This window comes from Globicephala melas, chromosome 17 (genome assembly GCF_963455315.2).
Source record: "Globicephala melas chromosome 17, mGloMel1.2, whole genome shotgun sequence".
NCBI lineage: Eukaryota > Metazoa > Chordata > Mammalia > Artiodactyla > Delphinidae > Globicephala > Globicephala melas.
Window position 1 is genome coordinate 60,984,422 of NC_083330.1, and position 22,228 is coordinate 61,006,649.

General features: G+C 38.7%; 1 protein-coding gene across 7 annotated transcripts in view; it reads right to left on the bottom strand.

Moving 5' to 3' along the window:
* Nucleotides 1-22,228, bottom strand: part of ENPP2 (ectonucleotide pyrophosphatase/phosphodiesterase 2) — a 107,980-nt gene that overhangs the window by 64,539 nt on the left and 21,213 nt on the right. For 5 of the 7 annotated variants that reach the window (XM_060286982.1, XM_060286981.1, XM_060286979.1 and 2 more), the window contains exons 1-3: nucleotides 11,177-11,307; nucleotides 10,853-10,955; nucleotides 844-999 (exon numbers count right to left, since the gene is read on the bottom strand). In XM_060286982.1, the coding sequence (XP_060142965.1) occupies nucleotides 844-999; nucleotides 10,853-10,955; nucleotides 11,177-11,209 (292 nt within the window). In that variant the 5' untranslated portion in view covers nucleotides 11,210-11,307. Of the gene's footprint in view, nucleotides 1-843; nucleotides 1,000-10,852; nucleotides 10,956-11,176; nucleotides 11,308-22,228 lie in introns of those variants that run through there. The other 2 variants (XM_060286980.1, XM_030875669.2) reach the window with 1 other exon arrangement.

Genomic DNA, 22,228 nt, shown 5'->3' on the forward strand with positions numbered 1-22,228 from the left:
AAACAGGTAATAATTTATCAAGAGAGCTGTAGAATCATTGTATCTAATGGTGTTAAGAGCAGGGTTGCTCATCACCTTTCCCAGAAAGTTTGAATGTGATGTTGCCCAGAGGCATGATGGATAGCCTACAAGGTATCTCAAAAGTCCCCTCTAAAGTGTTAGGCTTTGGAAACAGAGCAGGTAGAATGGCAGGAGTCTCCAAAGTGCTTCTTCTCAACTCATGTACATTCACTCAGAGGCCTGTATATTCTACTGACTCTTCCAATAGGGAAGAAATGCAAAGAAAGGTCAGGAACCTGTAGAGGAAGATCTGAGAGGTGCCTTGAGCACGCGACCCCAAGTAGAATTCTATAACAATTTTCTACCTGCACTGAGAACAGGGAATGACATCAAAGTAGTATAGTAGTAGACTATAAGATGAAATAAAACAAACGTTAGAAACTGGGCAGGCAAACAAAAAAATTAAAGTTGAAACAACAACAACAAAAGAACCCCAACACTTTAAGAATGTGCACAGTTTCAGCCCAGGTATCCTCGCAGTGAATGAGGGAATTGACAGCAAGAGACAGAAATGATAAAGATGAAAAAAAAAAGGCTGGCCTCAAATACTTCCAAAACTAGCAAATAATGACTGCAGCTGCAAAGAACCATCGTTGGGTGGGTGTTATGTGGACACAACAGTCACATAGGGTGTGCTCATAATAAAACTGATAATCATTCAAGAAACAAAACTAAAACTCACGGTTTGGTTTGGCCAAAGCAGAATGGCAATGGCAGGTTGTACAACAGCAGGGGGTCTTAAGCCATCTAATCAAGGCTAGAGAAGACTCAAAACTTACACACCTGTCTTCAAACAAAGCTCATCAAAGTCATGGCAGCAGCTGCTGTAGCTCTTACACAGGTTGTCACACCGACAATCAGGGGGTCCAACCTCTTGAAGTTCAAAGCATCTGCCCTTGCAAGATCCAGAGGTGTTGGTCCAGGGGGAGTCTGATAACACTACAAGATACAAGAGACAAAGGCAAGGGGATTAGGGAATGGGTTATGTTGCTATGGAGGGGTGACCCTGTGTAGCAATACAATGCGGTGATGCAGTCAGACTCTGGCTGAGCAGCCGGATCCATCACCTGCCGTCTATGTACCTTCAGCAGGTTCCTTGCTCCAGTTTCTTCATCTGTAGAGTGGAGGATTAATAGAAGCCACTCGAGGTTACAATGAGAATTAAATGAAACAAACCATGCAAAACACTGAGCAGGGTGTCAGCCATGTAGAAAGTAACAAATGTTGGCTATTGGTTTTGCTACTGTTTACAATGATTATTACCACAAAACTACTGTTTACAATGATTATTACCACAAACATGAGGGATAGTTTCTCTGTGGATGCTGTGATGCCAACAGAGAACAGAACTTTGAAGTATATACTCAGAAAGAAGAGTTCGTTCCCCTATTCAAATATCCATAGCTTTTGTAAGGAAAATTGAGCCTAAATGTTCTGAGAACAGTCTGAACAGATGGGATTGGAATAGAAGACTCTTAAAATCTCTTCCAGCCATAAAATCTACACCTATAACTAGGGTTACACAAACACAAACTCTACAGTCTCGGCTTTTCAAACATAAATCCTCCTACATTATCTTCATATGATATGATTGTATATCTAGAAATCTCAAGAACCGACTAAAACTTTTAGGAAAAAATAATTCAATGAGATAAAAATTCCACAAATTTGTAAAATACAGGCAATATAAGTTCAAAAATTAAATGGAAGTTCCATTCATCATAGTACCTAAAATGTAAAATATCTAGGTATAAATTTAATAGGATGTTTAGAACCTACATGAAGAACACAGTAAAACTCTACAAAAAAAGATATTTTAAAAGATTTAATTAAGTGGTAAAACATACCATCTTGGAGGTAAAAATATCAATATTACAAAAATGTCGGGAATTCCCTGGTGGTCCAGTGGTTAGGACTCTGTGCTTTCACTGCTGAGGACCCAGGTTCAATTCCTGGTCAGGGAACTAAGATCCCAGAAGCCATGGCACAGCCGAAAAAAACAAAAACAAAACAACAACAAAATGTCAGTTCTTCCTAAATAAACTTAAAGATTCAATGCAATCACAATAAAAATACAAAAAGGAATTCTTGAAACTTGAGAGGATATTAAATGCTTATCAAAAATAAATATATGAAAACAAAAAACACTGAAAAGAAAGTAAAATATATTCTGAAGTTAAATAATTAAAACAGATTGGTTATAGAAAATAAGTAGATCAGTGCTGGGCATGAGGATGAGAAATAGGACCAAATATAAGAGAAGTGATTTTATAATGAAAATAACATTTTAAATCAGAGAAAGAAAGAAGGATTAATCAAGAAGTGAAAAAAAGATTTATCAGTAAGTAGTGCTGGGCTGACTGGAAAAATTAATCTGGATCCTCATCCTAGCTTACAAAATAATTAATTTCTGACGAATGGAAAGTATAAGCAGTGTCATACCTGTTGCTAGGAATGAAAATTTTTATTAAAAATTTTATATAATTTGGAAGTATCTATCAACACTATTAAATGCATATGAATCTTTCACCCAGAAATTCCACTACTAGGAATTTTTCTCTCACATATATTTGCAAAAGTTTGCCAAGATACACATACAAGAAAGAATCACTATCTCCATAAATGGAATATTGCCCAGCCCTTAAAAAGAACGAGTCAGATCTGCATAGGCTAATATGGAAAGATCTACAAAATTGATAAACACATTTTTTTAACCAGCAAAGTACAGAAAACTGTTATAGTAGTAAATAGTACATATAATTGATATATTTTGTGTTAAAAATAGAGCCAAAGCAATAAGGATAAAGATAAATATAAAATAAAAACAGAGGCCAGAGCTCGAGATGAGACAGAGGGTGAGAACAGAGGCATTGAGACACGGTGCCAGTATGAATAACCATTTTATTTTCACTGTAAGAAACTCCTTACAGGAATTACCTTTGGGGAAAATGAGAAAGAGAGAAACAAGGAGACTTCTTACTTTTCTGCAGTTTGAAACGTCTAACATTTTACAAATGTCCTTTTGGGTTTTTGCTTGCTTACTTCTCTCTCTCGTGTATATATGTATACATGCATGTGAACATATGTGTATAAAGTATATGTTATATAATATTGATATACAAATATCCTAACAAATGTTATTTAAAACATGATATTTGTAATTTTATTTCCTTATTTACATTTACAAATTTTTCATTTTTTTATGATTAGTATTCATTACTTATAAAATCAAAACACCAGAGGCAGGGAGAGAACAGATGTTAAATGACATTTCTAGGTTCACCGAAGCCATTTATCTGAACATCCTGTTCATCCCTTAGTTCTTTGTCCTCTTTAAAGTCAGAGTCACCCAATCCTCACCCATATGGCATTAGATCAGTTCAACTAAAGCAAACAGATTCACTAGACGAGATGTGAAACGCTTTTACATGGTTCATTCTGGGATCTTGAAATACACACAAAGCACACCAGTTTGGTTTAAGAAATAACGTCAGGTTTCCAATGCAATGCCTTACCTCTGGTTCCTAAACGACATTTTTCTATTGACTTTGGCCAACCAATCAACAGTGCATGCTGGACCCTAAGAAACTATGAGGGGAGGAGGGTTGAGAAGTAGAAAAAGGAAAAATAGAGAAATCCTATAGTAGAGATAAGAAAAAAGATAAAGATAAGAAAAATGCTTATAATTGAATTTTTCCTTTTTTAAGGGTACTGCTTAGACAGAATCACTCCAACAGCCATCTAATAAATTCTGAGTAGTATTCATGCCTATGAGCTGCATACTTAAATATGCTTGGCTACACTTATAGCTGAGATAATCAGAAGAGATCCAAAGGCACATTGTTTGTAGTTGTTTACTTGTCCTGGCTCCTCTTCTTCATAGCATCCCAGCCTGCATGTGAAATTTTCCTCCATTCATGCCCTTTGCTTTCCCCTCATCATAATCTCTTTCTACTTTCTTTCTTTCCTTTCAAAATATCTGTACAAAATTTTAGCCATTTTAAACCTTTCTTCATCCATTCTATCAACGTGATTTTTACTCTTTTCTTACAAAGTTGGTTATTCTCTAAGTTTATCCCTTACTTTGTCTTTGAAAATAATTGAATTTCCCTCAATAGCTTGCCCCTATCAATTATAATCTTCCTTGCCAACCCTTAAACTGAAGACAGCTTTGTTAAGAAAGATTTGCCCTTACACTCATAATGCAAAGATACATCTCATAAAAGTACTCAAGATTGGGTTACCAACAGCTTTCAGATGAGAGTGAATTCCTGGGCCTATGTGGATTAGGGATACATATGACAAAATTCATTCTTGGCTGACTTGCATTCAGCTGACAATGGCAGGAAGAGAAATAGGAAGATAAACAATTGAGCCGTATACTTCTTCAAGTCCGATGAGCCCAAGAACTGAACTGCCGCAACTTTTCTAAGAAAATAAAGAGATAGAGTAGAACAAAGTTCGCTTTGCCTTTCCAGGGCCTATTCCATCCCTGCCATCTTCTTTCATAACAAGTTCTAGCGCTGCTTCTTTCTGTAGTTCTGTAATTCTTCCCCATGTGCTGGCTTTTTCATTTCATGCCGAGGTCCCATGTCCTTCTCCCCACACCAGGCTAAGCACAGATTTTAGGACTTCTCTTTTTATTATACCTGATTGAATGATCAAACATGGAAAGATTCTCTGACTTACTTTGCTTGAAGTCTAAAATCTGTAAAGCCTTCCTTTTCCAGACCTAATAAGCTCAGAACTAACAAGAAAGACAAAATGAAACAAACAAAAAACTTGAAAACGATCAAGTCAGAAATCTGTGCTAGGTGCAATGGGGGGTTGAAATTTTGTATGAGACATTTGCCAATTTAATAACATACTTAAATGGTGTTATTTTACTTCAAAGAAACTAGTCTGTTCCAGAATCTTAAAAAATAAATGTTACAGATCTACACAGATGGAAGTTTTTTAAAAATAGGGACATTAGGGCTTCCCTGGTGGCGCAGTGGTTGAGAGTCCGCCTGCCGATGCAGGGGACACGGGTTCGTGCTCCGGTCCAGGAAGATCCCACATGCTGTGGAGCGGCTAGGCCCGTGAGCCATGGCCGCTGAGCCGGCGCATCCGGAGCCTGTGCTCCGCAATGGGGGAGGCCACAACAGTGAGAGGCCTGCGTACCGCAAAAAAAATAAAAATAAATAAATAAATAAAATAAAAAATAAAAATAGGGACTTTAAATTTTTAAATATGTGTGTAACGTACATGTATGATACGCATAAAACAATGTTATACATTTCTTTTTTTTCACAGAAGCATAATTTCATGATTTAGGAAAAAAACTCCAATATAAAACCTGATTTATTTCATTCAAATTCATAATTCTGAGAGAAACAAGTGAAATTATTTTTATTTCTTTAAGTAAAACCTTGTTTCTAAAACATTCCATCTTACCGTATCGACACAGAGGTAGCATTGTGGAATTCTGGTGTTATTTATATACAGAAGATAATTTGATAATTTAATTAGACTATTGGAAAGAACCTAATTCATGACAAGAGTTGTGACCTAAACATTACTTCATCCTGGAGTCCCAATCATATTTCCCTTCAACTCTCTCTGCAAAATGGAAATTTTCAGATTTGGCTGATGGCCAGTGAAGGAGGCTGTATTTAAGTTTGAAAACATTTAGCTCAGCATAAAGCTGGATGATTCTTCTAAGTTTTGTCTGGTCCTGCATTCAGACTTTGTGATATGACACCCTCTCTGTTCCTCCCATTCTCCATGGTTCCCAGCCCTAGTATTTCCTGACAGTGAGAGTAAAAGCTTGAAATGAAACAGACTGTGGTTATGTTGCCTCCTTTTCAAGAGCATTGAAACAGATCTGGTTCTCCTGTGTCTTCCTGCCCTGTCTGAAATATAAAATGCAAGGAAAGGAGGCAGACAACATGAATGACACTCAAGATACCATCCAACTCCAGGATTTAATACTATCTGATGCCTCTTCTGGAGTATATGATTCGTTCTTTCTGGTCATACCTTCCTGTACTGAAGTCATTTTTTCTTTTTGTTGTTTGTTTGTTTTTCTTTTTTTTATTTTTTAAATTTAATTTAATTTAATTTTTATTTTTATAGTTGCTTTACAATGTTGTGTTAGTTTCTGCCGTACAGCAAAATGAACCAGCTAGATTATACATATATCCCCTCCTTTTTGTATTTCCTTCCCATTTAAGTCACCACAGAGCAGTGAGTAGAGTTCCCTGTGCTATACAGTAGGTTCTCATTAGTTATCTATTTTCTATGTAGTAGTGTATATAGGTCAATCCCAATCTCCCAGTTCATCCCACCCACCCCTTACCCCCTTGGTGTCCATACATTTTGACCTCATCCCTTAGAAAGCAGCACTTACATACAGGCCTACATGTCTGTATCTCTGCTTCCTAAATACATCACTTTCTATAAATACCTATTACTTAGGCATCACTATTCTCTCCTCTTCACAGTTTCCGAACCAGATTTCATAGACAATTTTTTTAATAAATAGGTCCACCTGGGAAGTTTTCAAACACCTGTACTTTCAATGTGTTTTTAAATACAACATCCTCATGTAGAAAGACCTCATAAACTACAAGAAAACAGATTTCTAGATGACTTGAATGAAATTTAAGACTTTAATTTCACTTATAAACCACTCAAATAGCATTTATGAGAGTAGTCAGTAGTGTAAGTCTGAACGATTTACAAATCTGCTACCAAACAATGAAACATCATTTTATATAGCAGGTATTGTCAACTTGATAGGGTAAAAATTTAGACACTGACCTTCAAACAAAATTGGAGGTAAATTAAGTGTATCATCATATACTTAACACTTTATATTCTCATCAGTCTTAGCATGGCATTTTGTTTTAAAAAATCTTTTCGGATAAAGAGGCAACATTAACCCCATTTTCCTGGTTGGAAGAGCAGAGCTCTAGGCCTAACTTGAGTTAGCAAAGGCCTAGCTGCAATTTCAGATCATCTGACTATAACTACAATGCCATTTTCATTAACAAAGGATTTTTCAAATTATGTACATAAGCTCTGAATTTTAGATGTTCTTTTTAAGACATGATCTTGGAAGATATATTCTATTTGAACTCTATTGAAGATGGAGATTTCTGGTTAATGCAACAAGATAGAAGATTCCGTATCATTTTTAAGATAAATGAAAAACCACTGCACCAAAGCACCAATTAAAAATGAACTGAAAAATCCATGCCCTCCTTAAATTCTAATTCAAATTGTTTCATTCCATTGACTTAAACTCCCTCTGATTTCTACACTAGATTTAACATAAAATCCCATAACGTGATAGTCCCCTTAATTTTCCTTGCAGAGTAATGACTGATATATCTGTCAGCTTTGCAGTTCCTACATGCTGCCACCCTATCATTTAAGTGACTTTTCATTGTAGAATGAAGACTGAGCTTTCCAGTCCGTATTAGCCAGTTATTCACAAGCTTATAAATTTCCCTTTGTCTTTCAAGTATTAACTTGCTTCTCTCAGAGGATATCCCATTTCCACCTGGAGACTGGAAGAGTACATATCACCAACTTCAGTGAAATAGACTCCACCACCACACCACAAACATACACATATATGCACATTACATGAGTGCGCACACACTTGTATACACATACATTCGCTTGCGATTTTAAAGGTAAATCAAGCTGGCTACATCAGATGTATGCGACAGGGATGTCAAACTGAATTGCACATATTCTTTACATTCTCTTTGAAAAGTTATTCCAGCCATCTCATTTACCTGATGGCCCGTTACATTTACCCAACAGAATTATAATTACCTCTGCTCATTTCATATCTTCTAATAAATCTATAGATCTTCTATGATCTGGTAGAGGAAATCCTATTCTACCATGATTTCCAATAGATCCCAACATCCTAACAAAAAATCCAGCTAACAAGTGTGCTAGTTAATTAATTATAACAGTTTGCACTGCCACAGCCTTGAAACTTAACACCTCAGTCTGTAGTACGGCAGCAAGGGTGTGCATGAATATAGAACGTTCTCAGCTACAGTTGAGGATTCTGAGGACCTACATTTGCTCAACAAAAAACTGAACGCTTGTGAATGAGAGGTCTTGCTCCCGTCAGTCTGAAGCTGGCCGTATGTCAATACCCTTTATGTTCCTTCTATTTGGTGGAAAGATCTCGAAGCATCTAGCTTCCCAGGATTTCTCTGGAACATGAAAGCATTGTTGAAAATAAGCGTAGCAGCCTTTCCTCCTAGTACCTTGTTCTAATACATAAGTAATCGTTCACCCAGTGTTTTCCGATGTGTAGGCTTTGCTGACAGAATAACCAACTATATGTGTCATTTCAGGCACATATAGCATTTAAAAAGATGAAAATGCTTAAATTCTCTGCACTATGCTCTCACTCAGTTTCCAAAGTACATCTTGGTCTTTATTCAGGAGAAATCATCCACAGTGCCTAGACAGCCGGTAAGCTATATCAACAGAAAATTTAAAATAAAAAGTGTCAGGTATACCAAAATCCCAAAACTCAGACTTAAATGGCATTGTGTCCCAAGACTAATACTTCTTAGCCGTAGAATTTTCACTAATAAATTTTTTTAGAAGATACCATAAAGGCTGAAAATAATCAATGATTTAATTAAATAATTCAAGAAGCAAATATTTTGTAGTATGTTTAAGATCACTTCGATTTATAGATGCTAATTTAGATTATATTATTTTTCCAGAAGTAGCATTGATTCGTTAGTTCTTATAGTTATTCTTAATAATATATGGAAATAATTTATTATACACAAAATATATTCAAGGATTAGTAAATCTGGTCTATATTTTTCAAGTTCTCCTGAAGAGAGCACACACATTCAAAAGGCAATGAAACAGAGTGGACAGAATCATGGGCTTTTTTTTTTCAAATCCAGAATGAAAATTAAAAATCATCTAGGCCTGTGCCTTGTCGTACAACTAAGGAAGCAGAATTCATAAGTGACTTCCCCAAGACGGCCCAGCAAGTGATACAGATCCGGGGTGCCAGTCCAGGACTTTCATGACCATTTTCCAAAGAAGTCAACTTTGGAAATAATGGGCGACTTGATTTTACAACGTTCATCAGGGAAATCACTTTTAATATCAGTTTTAGCCAAAGTAATATATTAATACAATACAGGAAAAAAGTTCCTTTAGGGTCCATTGGAAAGAACCAGCAATGGGCTCTCAAGATGTTAGCTTGCCCACGTGACCAAACTAAGGATCAAATTCCCCCCTTCCAGTCTGAACAGTTACAGTCAGTGTGAATGGGAGTTATGCTTGTCTGGAACAAGAAAAAGAAGTCTTTGAAGAGAGCATTTGCTATCAATCAAAATAGGATTCTCCAGCCTAGTGATCTACTTTCCTCCCCTTCCCCAACAGAAGACAACTCATTCTGTCCATTTGGCTCCCTGGGGGTGCAATTTTTTTTTTTTTTTTTTGCGGTACGCGGGCCTCTCACTGTTGTGGCCTCTCCCGCTGCGGAGCACAGGCTCTGGACGTGCAGGCTCAGCGGCCATGGCTCACGGGCCCAGCCGCTCTGCGGCATGTGGGATCTTCCCAGACCGGGGCACGAACCCGTGTCCCCTGCATCGGCAGGCGGACTCTCAACCACTGCGCCACCAGGGAAGCCCAGGGGTGCAATTTTTTATGATCTATTTTCTCACTTTTCACCCCAAGCACACCCCACTTGGACTCACTAAACTACTTCTAATATAATTTTTTCACCCTTACTCAAAAGTTGCTTGATGTAAGGAAGACTCAGTATTCCATCAATGTATGGATCATAACTTGGCTAATAAGTGCTCGTGCTGGCTAAACAGAGACAGGTGAGAGTCTCTTATGAGTCAGGTCAAGAAATACAGTGCAGAGAAACACAAAATGCACAGGAAGGCCGACGAACCTGCTGAGATGTCAGGAACAGTCAAGAAAAGATTGCCCCATAGAGTACCCATTACTTCATATGTAATTTTTATTCATAAAACCATCGGCAGCTCCAATTTCCAGGAAATTAACCAACTCATTACTTAAGACCTGGTCAGTTAAGCCCCGCCATCTGCACGAGGAGCTCCTTCATAAGAATTCCCACACTGCTTATGGCACAGTGTATTGTAAACGAAAACTCTTTCACTTCAGCTCTATTAGTTAAATCAAGGTACACTATTAAAACTTACCCCTCCTCAGCCCAAAAGAAAAATCAATGAGTTGAACTCAATCTTGTAAGCTCCTCTAGGCACCTCCTCTCTTTTATATTTTTCCTGTTCTAGGTAAATCTTAATCTCATAGCCCTGAAGTTTCACAAAGAGAGTTCCCTGCCTTTTTTACTTCCATTCCTATTTTTCTCTAGGTCAGAACTTTCTGGAAGCAAATACTACATCTCATACCACATGACAATCAATCAAATTCATGTATCTGTAATATTAAGCCAGCACCTGTTCTCACCACTTCTGTTTCAGCCTTGTCAATTCACAAGAGCTTTAATATTATCTTAACATTTAGAAATTTCAGAGGACAGAGATTTAAATAGCCAGTGATCTAGCATGAAGAGATCACAAATGTTCTCTCATTAAACCACATTATCCTATCTGAATTATACACAGAGCTGCTTTTATTCCAGAGACATCTAGGACTAAAGTAGTTACACTGCAAGATCAGTTTAAAGATGAATTTCTTAATGAGCTGACATTGATGACCCAATGTATAAAATTTTTTAAAGATTGAAAATGGGAATAGTTGCTACACTTACCTGTAGGAGGGCCTTCATCCCATCCTTCTGCCCTCTTAATTCGATTTGCTGTGAATCCTAAGCAGATATTGACCCCAACAGCAAAAGTGAACAGGGATATTACCTAAGGGAATAAAGAGCTCAAATTGTCAATGCAGCCAGAGAAGCCTAAATCAAATTCCAGGAAGGCAAAATGCAAATGCCTTCAACATCACCACCCAATCTCACAACTTCCCAAAGGCACCATACAGTGCTGTCTTCATTTTAGAAACAAAAAGAAAATTCAAAATCAGGAAGCAGCTCTGAAAACCAAGGCTTTCCCGTGGCATTCTCTCATTCTCCTACCTGATACAGCTGACAGGAGTTTCTCCTGGCCATGGCAGAGGGTTCTTGGAAAGCCTTTTGCAGTGTGTTCTGTTTGCCTACACTGAATGCACTGCTTTTTGGGGCTGAGTCCAGTCTATTAACTACAAGTAATCCCACCTGGGAGGTTGACAGGCTCCTCTGATTTGTCCACAGCTTGATTTCATCACAGTTTGTTCACAAATCGCAGCTCTGAGCATAAGAAGCTTGAAATATCCCTCTCCTTCTCTCCACCCCCTATCTGTCCCTCCCCTGACACACAGATACTTTCATGTGGTTTCCTCTGGTAACATAAGGGTTTCTTATGTCGCTGTAGCCAATAACACTGCATGTTCATTTTTCTTCCCTCCTAAAAACATGGTTTTAAAAAAAGAAACCAAATGCATTTTATCCGATAAAAATGAAACAGAGCCATAAAAGGGTTTCTACCCGCTCTAAGCTTTTAAGGTTTACAATGTAGTTATTCAATGTAGTCAACCCCACGACTTTATTTTTTTTAAAAGGAAAGTTTTATAATTTATAAACCTAATAACTTTCTCTGTCTTGCCTATTTATTTATTTTTCTGGCAGTTTAAACGACCCTGTCCCTTTTGCCACATTCTCGGCTACTCCCGACTCCTCAAATATTTCTCACGATGAAATCTCCCACGATTGTAACTAAACACAAGAGATAGCATTATGTTTCCCCATGTTGTTGTTAGAGTTTAGAGAAGTAACTTTTATCAAAATACTGGGAATGTCAAACTAAGCAACACAGTTCTTCTGACCGGTGAGGAGGGACAATATAACTTCACGTCTCTCTGCCTCTTCCTCCCGAAAAAACTGTCAGCTTGGGTTTGGGGTTTTTTTGGGGTTTTTTGCTTTTGTTTTTGTGTGTTTGGAGGGGTGTGGGAGCAGCAGGGGTGGGATGGGAAAGCTTTATTAATGATTGAATTGAGGAAGGAAATCTCAATGGCAGCAAGAATTTAGCTTTAAAGAATTGCTTCCCTAGGTTTTTCCCAGATAAATTATCATCTAGCCACCAAACACTGTGCCCTTTGATGCTATCGTGAGCATTAAAGTCTCTTTACTAACCTAGTTGGCAATCAGGAGACTCCTAAAAGAAATCAAGGCCTCAAAAGCTGAGAGGTCTTTAAATACTGTACACTTTTAGGATTCAAATGAGGGAGGAAAGCTTATCTTTGGATTTTCTCTGGCCAGACCCGGTGACCATGGTTCTTACACACAGCATATGTGTGTATGTAAACAAATACGGCGCTTACCATGCAACAAATTACTGAGGAAGCAGTGGCTCAGCTCAAATAAAACCTGATAGCACAAAAGCCAGAACTTGTTTATGGTGGATTGCACATTAGTCCTGGGTTTCATTAGATATTCTAGAATTTAGTAACAGCTAATTGAGCAAAAGAAAAAAACACAGTGCCAAACTTTTAGCTGCCTTTCTAACGTCCTTTTCATTTCGCAGTCTTGCAGAGATGGCAGGCTTATGAATTTTCCTATGGAAGTCTCTTGCTTTAGTCTGTGCCATACTGAAATGATTTGGGGTCCTGCATTTAGCAAGGCTTATGAAAGATGTTAACCCCACGTAAGATTTTTTTTACTCTTTATGTTCAATTTCAAGATGCAGGCTTGCTTGTACAGAGGACAACTCTAAAGCTAAAAGGAAAATTGCAAGGCAGTCCTGTGACTGCACTCGATGGCACAGCGTTCCAAAGGTGCTCCCCTGCCCTCGCCAATTTCCCCAGCCCTCACCGGAGTCCAGCAGATTTAGAATCTGTCTGACATTTGATGGTAGAAATCCAGCATGAGGACAGTGAAGGCCCCCCTTGAAAAAAAAAATTAGACTCAGAAGCTGAACATTATCCATTAATTTTTTTTGACATGCAGAGTAGCTGTGCAGGGGGGGAAAGTCTGAAGTGTAATAGCCAGGGTGATCCAGAATTGGCTTCTGTACAGCACTTGTTACCAATTATCTAAGAGGATTGAACTCAGCCATTATTTCTGTTAACCATCTGCCAAAGAACTTTATCTTCTACCAGGTCATTGTGTGCATGGAACACATTCACACAAACACGCACACGCACACACACACACCCCATCTAACACAGTTACACAGGATTTTACTAACAGACATCATTATAAATTAACTGTCAGTAGCATGACCAAAGTCCCTATCTTGGGCATCAAATCAAACACAAAATAAAATTACCCCTCATGATCTAAAATTGAGAAACCCAAAAAGCCTGATACCGCACGTCCAGAAACTCAACTAAAATGACTGAAATATAGTCTAAAGCCTTCTATGACAAAACCGAATCAAGAAAGTTCACCTGCTCTGGTATTTAAGATTTTTGGTATCAGGTCAACCATGGTTGGGGTCAGTAAACAAGAAAGTGTATGAGAAAGACTAAAATTAGCTTTCAGCTTGGTTTATTAATCCAGCCATATTTCAGAGAACACTGCCCCCTGGCAGAAGAGAACCCAAACAATCTGACAAGTCTCAGGCCCTAAAAATCATTCTGTGGGTCTCAAGTTTTACTGGGCATAAGAATGACCCTGGGAACTCGTTTAAAATGTTGATGCTTATCGTCTAACCCCCAAGATTCTGATTCATTAGCTCCAGGAGGTGGGGAGAAGAAAGGGGGTTTAGGAACCAGACAAGAACTGACACAATAGGCTATTCTGATGCAAGCGATGTAAGGACCACATTCTGATACAAATCATGTAAGAACAGCAGAGCATTAGAATAAATTACTCTGAATCAGTTAATATCTGCCCTGAAGGTTGACTTGCTTGATCTAATTCACAATGTAATTTTAATATACCATTAATAGCATTCACTACTAACTGGACATTAAAGTTTCAATCTCAATGACAAACCATGGCTATTCCTCCATGGGGATCATCTCCAAACTGTAAGCAGCAGAATAGTGTTTTATTTACTTTGCTGGTGGTACGAAGCAGCAGTGTGTGTATTGCTTAATTGCAATACAGTAGTTGCATTTATACAAATGCACAGTCCATCTTTTCATGAAATGCTTCTGTGAATCCTTGTTCCCAAGCCCTGATTACGGTAAGAGGGCTTGAGGTTAACAGTGAGATTTGAAAGATCTGTAATTGAGGGATGTCACTCTTGCCTCCTGCAGTAATTATGAAGCATTCATGAACGGATTCAAACTTTATCAACGTCCAGCTTCTCATGGTGCAAAATTAACTGCAATCATGGTGCCTTGACGACTTAATTCTAGTCCCAGGATACTTCTAAGACTATGGTGTTAGACAGTCACTGACCACCTGATTTTCAGGGGTACCACTTAGCAGTCACTACAGCACACACACCAGGCAAGTAAGAAAACCGCACCCATGTGTATTCTTCCTATCCTATTTTAAAACTCTTTAAGCCTTGTTTTTCAATTCTGCTGTGGTTGAGGACTATTAGAAAATTCAGAGTAAAAACCGGACAACAGTCTCTGCAAAAGGGATTTGCCAATCTAAATGGAGCAAAAACTCATGACAGCTAATAGAAAAACAAGCAGGCTCAATCGCTCCCACAACCCAGGACTGCCTGTATGTATAAAGTAGACACCACTTAAGAGTTTAAACCACAGAGGCAAAGTTTTATGGGTAATCTATGGTCCCGGGGGTTTCTCCAGTGGAGAAATAGCATACGCCTATTCAAATGAAAACAGTACTTGTGTTATTACTTATTACACAATTGAAAGCTGAAATCAACACTGTCACCTCTTTCAATGACATCAACTTATATCGTACACTTCTGTGCATTACATTTACTCCCAATGGTATCTAAGCATGAGCCCCTGCAACTGGAACACACTCTAAGAATATGCATTCATTGCACAAATGTTCATTAGCTCCTACTGTGTACCAAGCACTCTTCTGGGCACTAGTTCTATATGAGGAGCCAAACCAAACATAGTCCCCTGGCTGCATATCAATCAAATAGACACAGAAATAAATGTAAAATTGCAGCTGGGGCAAGCATAGACGTAAAGAAGTCTATGATGCTATGAGAACGTGTAATTCAGGTTTGATGGTCACGGAAGACTCTGAAAAGTGTCAGATGAGCCGTGATTTGAGGGATAGGGGGGAGTAACTAGATAAGAGAGGAGAAAAGGATTCTAGGTGGAGCGAACAGGAGCCGCAAAAGTTGTAGCCTGGAGACACCAGGCATCCACTAGAAGAGAAGGCAGCCCGTTTGACTAGTTCAGGGAGATAAAAGGGAGCCTGGAGTGAAATAAGACTGGAGAGGTTAGTAGAGGTCAGTCCATGTGGGGCCTCATCAGTCTTGTAGGGCGGTATAGTCTTTATCCTAAAAGCTTTGGAAAGCCTTTAAAGGGATTAAGTCGGTGGAAGCTTAATTAGATATGAAGCATTAATCTCTGTACAGTGTGGTTATGAATTGGAGGGAGTCAAATGGATACAGTAGATTAGTTTGGAAATGACAGCAGTAATCCAGACAAAAGACACTGAGTGATATTTTGCACCAAGAACATTATGGTGTTGGTGGAGAGGCAGAAAACTGGGAGAGTTATAGGAAAAGGACTTGTTCATGCATTGGGTGTGGAGGTTGAGGGGCAGGCAGGTGTTAAACGTGATGACTCCTGAGTGAATGAATATGCAATGATCGTGATGACCAGCAAAGTCACTTCTTAAATTTTAATGGAATTATAAGAAAGACTTAGAGACGTGTATCCATTTGCTAACACTCTAGAATTAAATAGTTAACATAAGGGATCTCGCTAATAGCTTTAAAACGTGTCAGTAGTCTTAAAAATCTTCTAAGGCAGTGGATTTAAAGTAAAGTTATAGTAGACTTGAAAACTTGAAAATGCATTTATTCATAATTGAGGTTAAGAAGAATTACCCCCCAGGAAATAACTCAGCTTTGTTCCTAACCCTAGGTTATAATAAAACATTTTAAATCTCAAACTCAATTTAAGTCTTTTTTTGGGGGGGGCTACTCTGAAACGTGCATGTAAAAGTCCAGGTGAATGAAAGACGTTTGAGTCTACTTTGCCATGTGGACTGTGTAACATCTGAGCACGAATCGGTGGGTATGTGACTAGAGAAAATTGTTTTGCTAAAAGTATCAACACAAGGTCGAAAACGTTCAGCCTTTACCCTCCAGTCTCACATAAGCAGGCTGAGAAGCTGTTGCCAACACCACTTGTAGATAAAGAGATGGAGATAGGTGACATCTCAAAATGGTAGAATGAGTGACTGAGTTTCTAGAAACCACACCTCCTAAGCTAGTTTGGTCCTCTTCCCACTATAGTGTGATGTCTCTCTATGAGGCCACACAAGGGCCTCAACTCGCACGTTCAAAACACAGCTACCTCAACAGCCACTCTGCTCTCCAATGTCTTTTCATGGAAACCTTAAAACCACTTTTTGTTCTACAATCCTTTCATCTCTTGTTTCTAATCAGAAACCATGTCTGCAGAGTCTCATTATTAATTACAATTATTACTATCCTTTATCAGAGCCTGCTGAGTGCCATTAATACCTAAATTATCTTTCTGTGTGATTACTTTTAGATTTATCTCTTCATCTTCATTCTTCTGGACACAAATTAGAAGTTCATCTCATAACTATTCTTCCTGTGTGCCTTCTCTTCCCCCTCCAAACACCATTTCACTGAGGTCTCTCTTATCCAACTTGTAATTCATTTCCATTCCTCACCCAGAGAGCCCTGCATAAAATACAGGCAAATCTGATGATTTCCGCCCCAAGCTGAAAACCTTCCAGTAGCTTCCTATCACAGCAGTTCTCAAAGTGTGATCCCCAGGAGGGTCAGAATCACCTGGAAACTTGTTAGAAATGCAAATCCTTGGGTCTTACCTAAGAAACTCAGGGGTAGAGCCCAGAATCTATGTTTTAACAAGCCCATCTGGTGATTCTGCTGCAAATTTGAGGACCACTGACCTAGAGGATCAAATCCAAACTGCTTAGCAAGGTGCACAGGACTCTAAATCCAAAATTAAGCTCCCCGGATTCATATCCCAGCTCTACCACTGTTTAACTGTGAGACCTTACATGACCCTTAGGTGAATTACTTCTCCACCTTAAGACTCAGTTTTCTCATCTGTATCCAGCTCATAGGATTCTTAAGAACATTACATGAAATAATCCATGTAAATTGCCTAGCACAATGCCTGACACAGGAGAATGCTAAATAAAGGGTAAGTTTTCTTAATTTGAGAACTATTTGCTAGTCCCTGATTAAGCTGTGCTTTCCTACATCTTCGTTCTTTAATACACCTTGTTGTTTTAGCCTAGAATGCTCTTCTCCACCTACTCTCCCTGGCAAACTCCAACATATTCGTGAATATTCAGGTCAGGTGTCACTCCTCTGTGGAGCACCCCCTGATTTTTCCCTTCCCATGCAGAGCAATGGGCCTCCCATACTGTCTATAATCTCTTTTTAGGCATCTCTATCCCTTGTGGTCCTTCAAATGCAGGGACCAGTCATCCTTGCACTCCACAGAGCTTTGAATCTTTCCTGGGATATAACAAACAGACAATAAATGTTTGTCTAATGAAGCACTTGGCATCAAGAAGTTTAAATTGGAACTTGAATTGAACTTGAATTCTTGCTCTCTTACTAACTAGCTGTGTCCCTTTAAGCCCATATTTATTCATCTGTAAAGCAGGATTATTGGGCTAACTCAGTGGTTTGAAACACTTTTTTAAGCATTAAAACTTTATTTTCAAATAAAATCTCAAAATGAATACCAACGTCTAAATTTGGAGCTGCTCTAGTGTGAGTGGGAAGCCAGGATCCCATCTAAGCAGCCACCTCCCTTCTCTCTCTGGCACTTTCTCAGAAATGTGGAAATTCAAGGAGTACAGTTTGTAAAAACAAACAAAAACAATCAATAAGTAAGTTAATTCCATTACTTAAATACTTTTCTAAACCTTACCCTTTGTTGTAGTATTCATATACCTACACACACACCAAAATATGACTCAAATTACCCCCAAACCAGATCTTCCATTGATAAATGACAGAAACTCTCACTTTAGTCAGACTCTTCCCCCCAGAAGTCTAAGCTAATTTCCACACTTCTCCTTATGCTACTTCTCAGCCCTGCTCCTCTTTCCTTTGTGCTCATACAAATCTTAGTCAATCCATTCCTTTCCCCAAGGCTCAGCATCTTAACAAGAACCCTCCTCACAACTGCAATACCCACTGTGCTATCCTCAAGAACCTACAGATTCTACCCAAAACATTTATCTCTTGTTCTTTAGTATTGCCTGTTTTATTTAAGTATTTCCTGTCTCAGCAATAAGAATATAAATCCCCAGAGAGCAGGGGAAAGAAACAAGAGTCTGGATTCTGGAGTCCATCCAACCTAGGTCTGCCACTTTTAAGCGTGAGACCTTGCTTAACTTCTCTAAAACTCAGATTTCTTTTAATAAAAATAATAATAGTTCTCATCACACAGGGTTGATATGAAGACCAAATGATATAATGCATGTTAAGCAGGTAGGTCAGTACTTGAACATAGGAAACATACAAATATTAGCCATTATTAAAGCCAGGAGGATAAAGACTTCATCATCTACTATCATGTTCATGTAACTGAAAGTGGGGTCTGGCTGCTCTCTGCTCAAAAGCCAATAAAGAGGCAAGGCTGGTGGAAAGGAAAGTTTGCTTTCTTTTGGATGCCGGCACCCAGGGGGTGGGGGGAGGGCAGATGCCGGTCCAAAGGCTGACTCCCCCCTACTCCCAGACAATCAGGGGGCAAGAGCTTTTATAGACAGAGGGAAGGGGCTACATGCAGAAACAGCACAGTCAGCTCTGACAGTCATCTTGAAATTGGTCACTGGTGGTCTGACCAGCCTCATCTTGATGGTTTTAGGCATAGTTAATCTTCAGTTCCAGGGTCAGTTTGTTTCCGTTTCTTTGAGGCCAGTCCTCAGAATGGTGGCAGCTCATGTCATTGCTATAGTCATGTCATAATGGTCATCCTGGAGTTAACTTCTTCCACCTAGCGGGGGTTTCAGTATCTATAAGACAGCTCACAGGATATGGCTCAGAATATGATCTATAGCCCTTGAGAAGGAACTAAAGGTCCTTGACTATGCTTAATGACTAAACTATTATTATTTGGTCTCCTTTGACTGTTTTCCTTTGTTTCTGCAATTTCTCACCTCTCTGATTAAACTTATTCTTTGGCTAAAATCTTTCCACAGACAAAAGGCAGGCTGAGGACAAGGGGGGAACAGACCATAGGGCCCTGCTCCGTTTCATTCTCAGTAGGTAGCAAAAGGCTGGGCACGTAATAGGTGCTTAGTAGTGACAAAGGTTCTAGGAGAATTGCCTTTACTTATGGAGAGATTACATGTAGGTTTAAGTTAGACATGTTATAAACAACTTTTTTTTCACATTCTCTCTAACCTCAAGAGAAAATGGGCAGCACTTATTTGGAAAAGGGTGCAGTGACTCTGGAGACAGCTTTCAAGGTGCAGGTTTTAACTACAATAATAAAGGCCTTCTATTTGAATTGGAAAGTCCCGAGAATTTGAGCTTCAACTCAAGAAAGTTGTTGAACTCAAACCTAAAAGGAAGTTTATACTTGCTAATGGAATGGCATCATCACATGCTTAGAGTACAATGGTACCCTCTCAGGGAGGAAGCAAAACTGCCATTTCTGTGATTCCCCTTGAAATCAAACAACAATTAGTGACATTCAGCAAAGTAGGAATAGAAACAAACTTCTTCTGCCTGATAAAAGATTTCTTCGAAAAACTCACAGCTAACATCATACTTAACAGTGAAAGACTGAATTCTTTCCCCCTAAGATCAGGAGCAAGACAAGGATGTCTTCTCTCACTAGTTCTATTCAACACTGCACTTCTAGCCAAAGCAATTAGGCAAGAAAAACAAACAAAAGGCATTTAACTTGGAAAGGAACAAATAAAACTATCTCTATTCACAAATGACATAAACTTGTACATAGACAATCCTAATGAATCTGTTTAAAAAATATTAGAACTGGGCTTCCCTGGTGGCACAGTGGTTGGGAGTCTGCCTGCCGGTGCAGGGGACGCAGGTTTGTGCCCTGGTCCAGGAGGTTCCCACATGCTGTGGAGCGGCTGGGCCCGTGAGCCATGGCGCTGGGCCTGCGCGTCCGGAGCCTGTGCTCCACAACAGGAGAGGCTGCAGCAGTGAGAGGCCCGCATACCAAAAAAAAAAAAAAATAGAACTAATAAATGAATTCAGGAAGATGGCATGATACAAGCTAAATGTTAAACATCAATTGTATTTTTGTACACTAGCAATGGGCAATCTAAAATGAAATTGAGAAAGCAGTTGTATTTATAATAGTATCAAGAAGTCTAAAATACTTAGTAATCAATTTAACAAAGCAAGTGTGAGACTTGTATTCTGAAAACCAGACAGCATAATTGAAATATATTATAGAAGACCTAAATAAATGGGAAGACAATCATGTTCATGGATTGAAAAACATTATTGTCAAGATGGCAAGAAAGTGAAAAGATGGTCCACAGAATGGGGGAAAAATTGCAAATTATATATCCGACAGGGGTCTAGTATCCAGAATATGGAAAAAATTCTTACAACTCTGCAATAAAAAGACACATAGCCCAATTTTTTAAATGTTCAGAGGATTAGAATAGACATTTCTAGAAAGAAGATATATAAATGGACAATAAGGACATGAAAAGATGCTCAATATCATTAGTCATTTGGGAAACGCAAATCAAAACTACAATGAAATATATACTACTTCACACCCACCAGGATGGCTAAAATTAAAAAGACAGAAAAGAATAAGTATTAGGAAGGATGTGGAAAAATTGGAACCCTCATATATTATTGATAGGATTACAAAGTGGTGCAGCAGCTTTGGAAAACAATTTGGCAGGTCCTCAAAGTGTTAGACTCTATGTTAAACATAGTGTTACCGTATGACCCAGTAATTCCACTCCTAGGTATATACCCAGGAGAATTGAAAACATAGTCCACACATAACCTTGTACACAAATGTCCAGAGCAGAATTCTCAACTGATGAGTGGAGAAACAAAATTTGGTATATCTATACAATTAAATGTTATTCAGCTATGAAAAAGAATGAAGTCCTGATACATGCTAAAACATGGATGGACCTTGGAAACATCATGCTAAGTGAAAAAAGCCAGACACAGAGGCCACATACTGTATGATTCCATTTATATGAACTACTTACAATAGGGAAATCCATAGAGAAAGAAAGTAGATTAGTGGTTGTCAGGCGATGTGGAAGTGACTGCTTTTGGATATGAAGTTTTGTGTTGGAGTGTTGAAAATGTTCTAAAATTACATTATGGTGGTGTTTGCACATCTCTGTGAGTGTATTAAAAACCACCAAAATGTTCAGTTTAAAAGGATGGATTTTATGGTTTATAAATTATATCTCAAAAATTGCTGCTAAAATAAAAGAGAGCTAGTGAGATTATTCTCACAGTGAAGCAAATTCCAAAGCATCTGGACCCACAGAAAAGGAATATTAATCCTGATCTGCAGCTTGGGTCAGTGCCTTCAAAGCTGTCTCCAGAGTCACCTCAGTTACCCTCCAAACCTGATAATTAACAGGAAAACTGAAGCATTTTGAGTTGTGGTGTGGACCTATTTTAACTAGCCCCGATGTGTGATGAAACCCTCTACTTCCCTAAAAATAGGAGAATTTCCTGGGACTCCTTTAGAGCACTTCAGGGTCTCTGCCATTCTGCTTCATCAGTTTCCTGCTTCATTTTACTTTCAAATAAAGTAGCCTAAGAAGAAAACCTAAGGCATTGTAGCCCTGTCATTTCACCTACAGATCTCAAGGGGCTCGAATTTAATGGCAACAAACAGTAACCAGAGTCTGTGGGACAGTTGTGGGGATTTAAGAACAATGACTTGGAACAACATGGATGGTCCTTGAGGGCATTATGCTAAGTGAAATAAAGTCGGACAGAGAAAGACATATACTGTATGTTCTCACTTATAGGAGGAGCCTAAA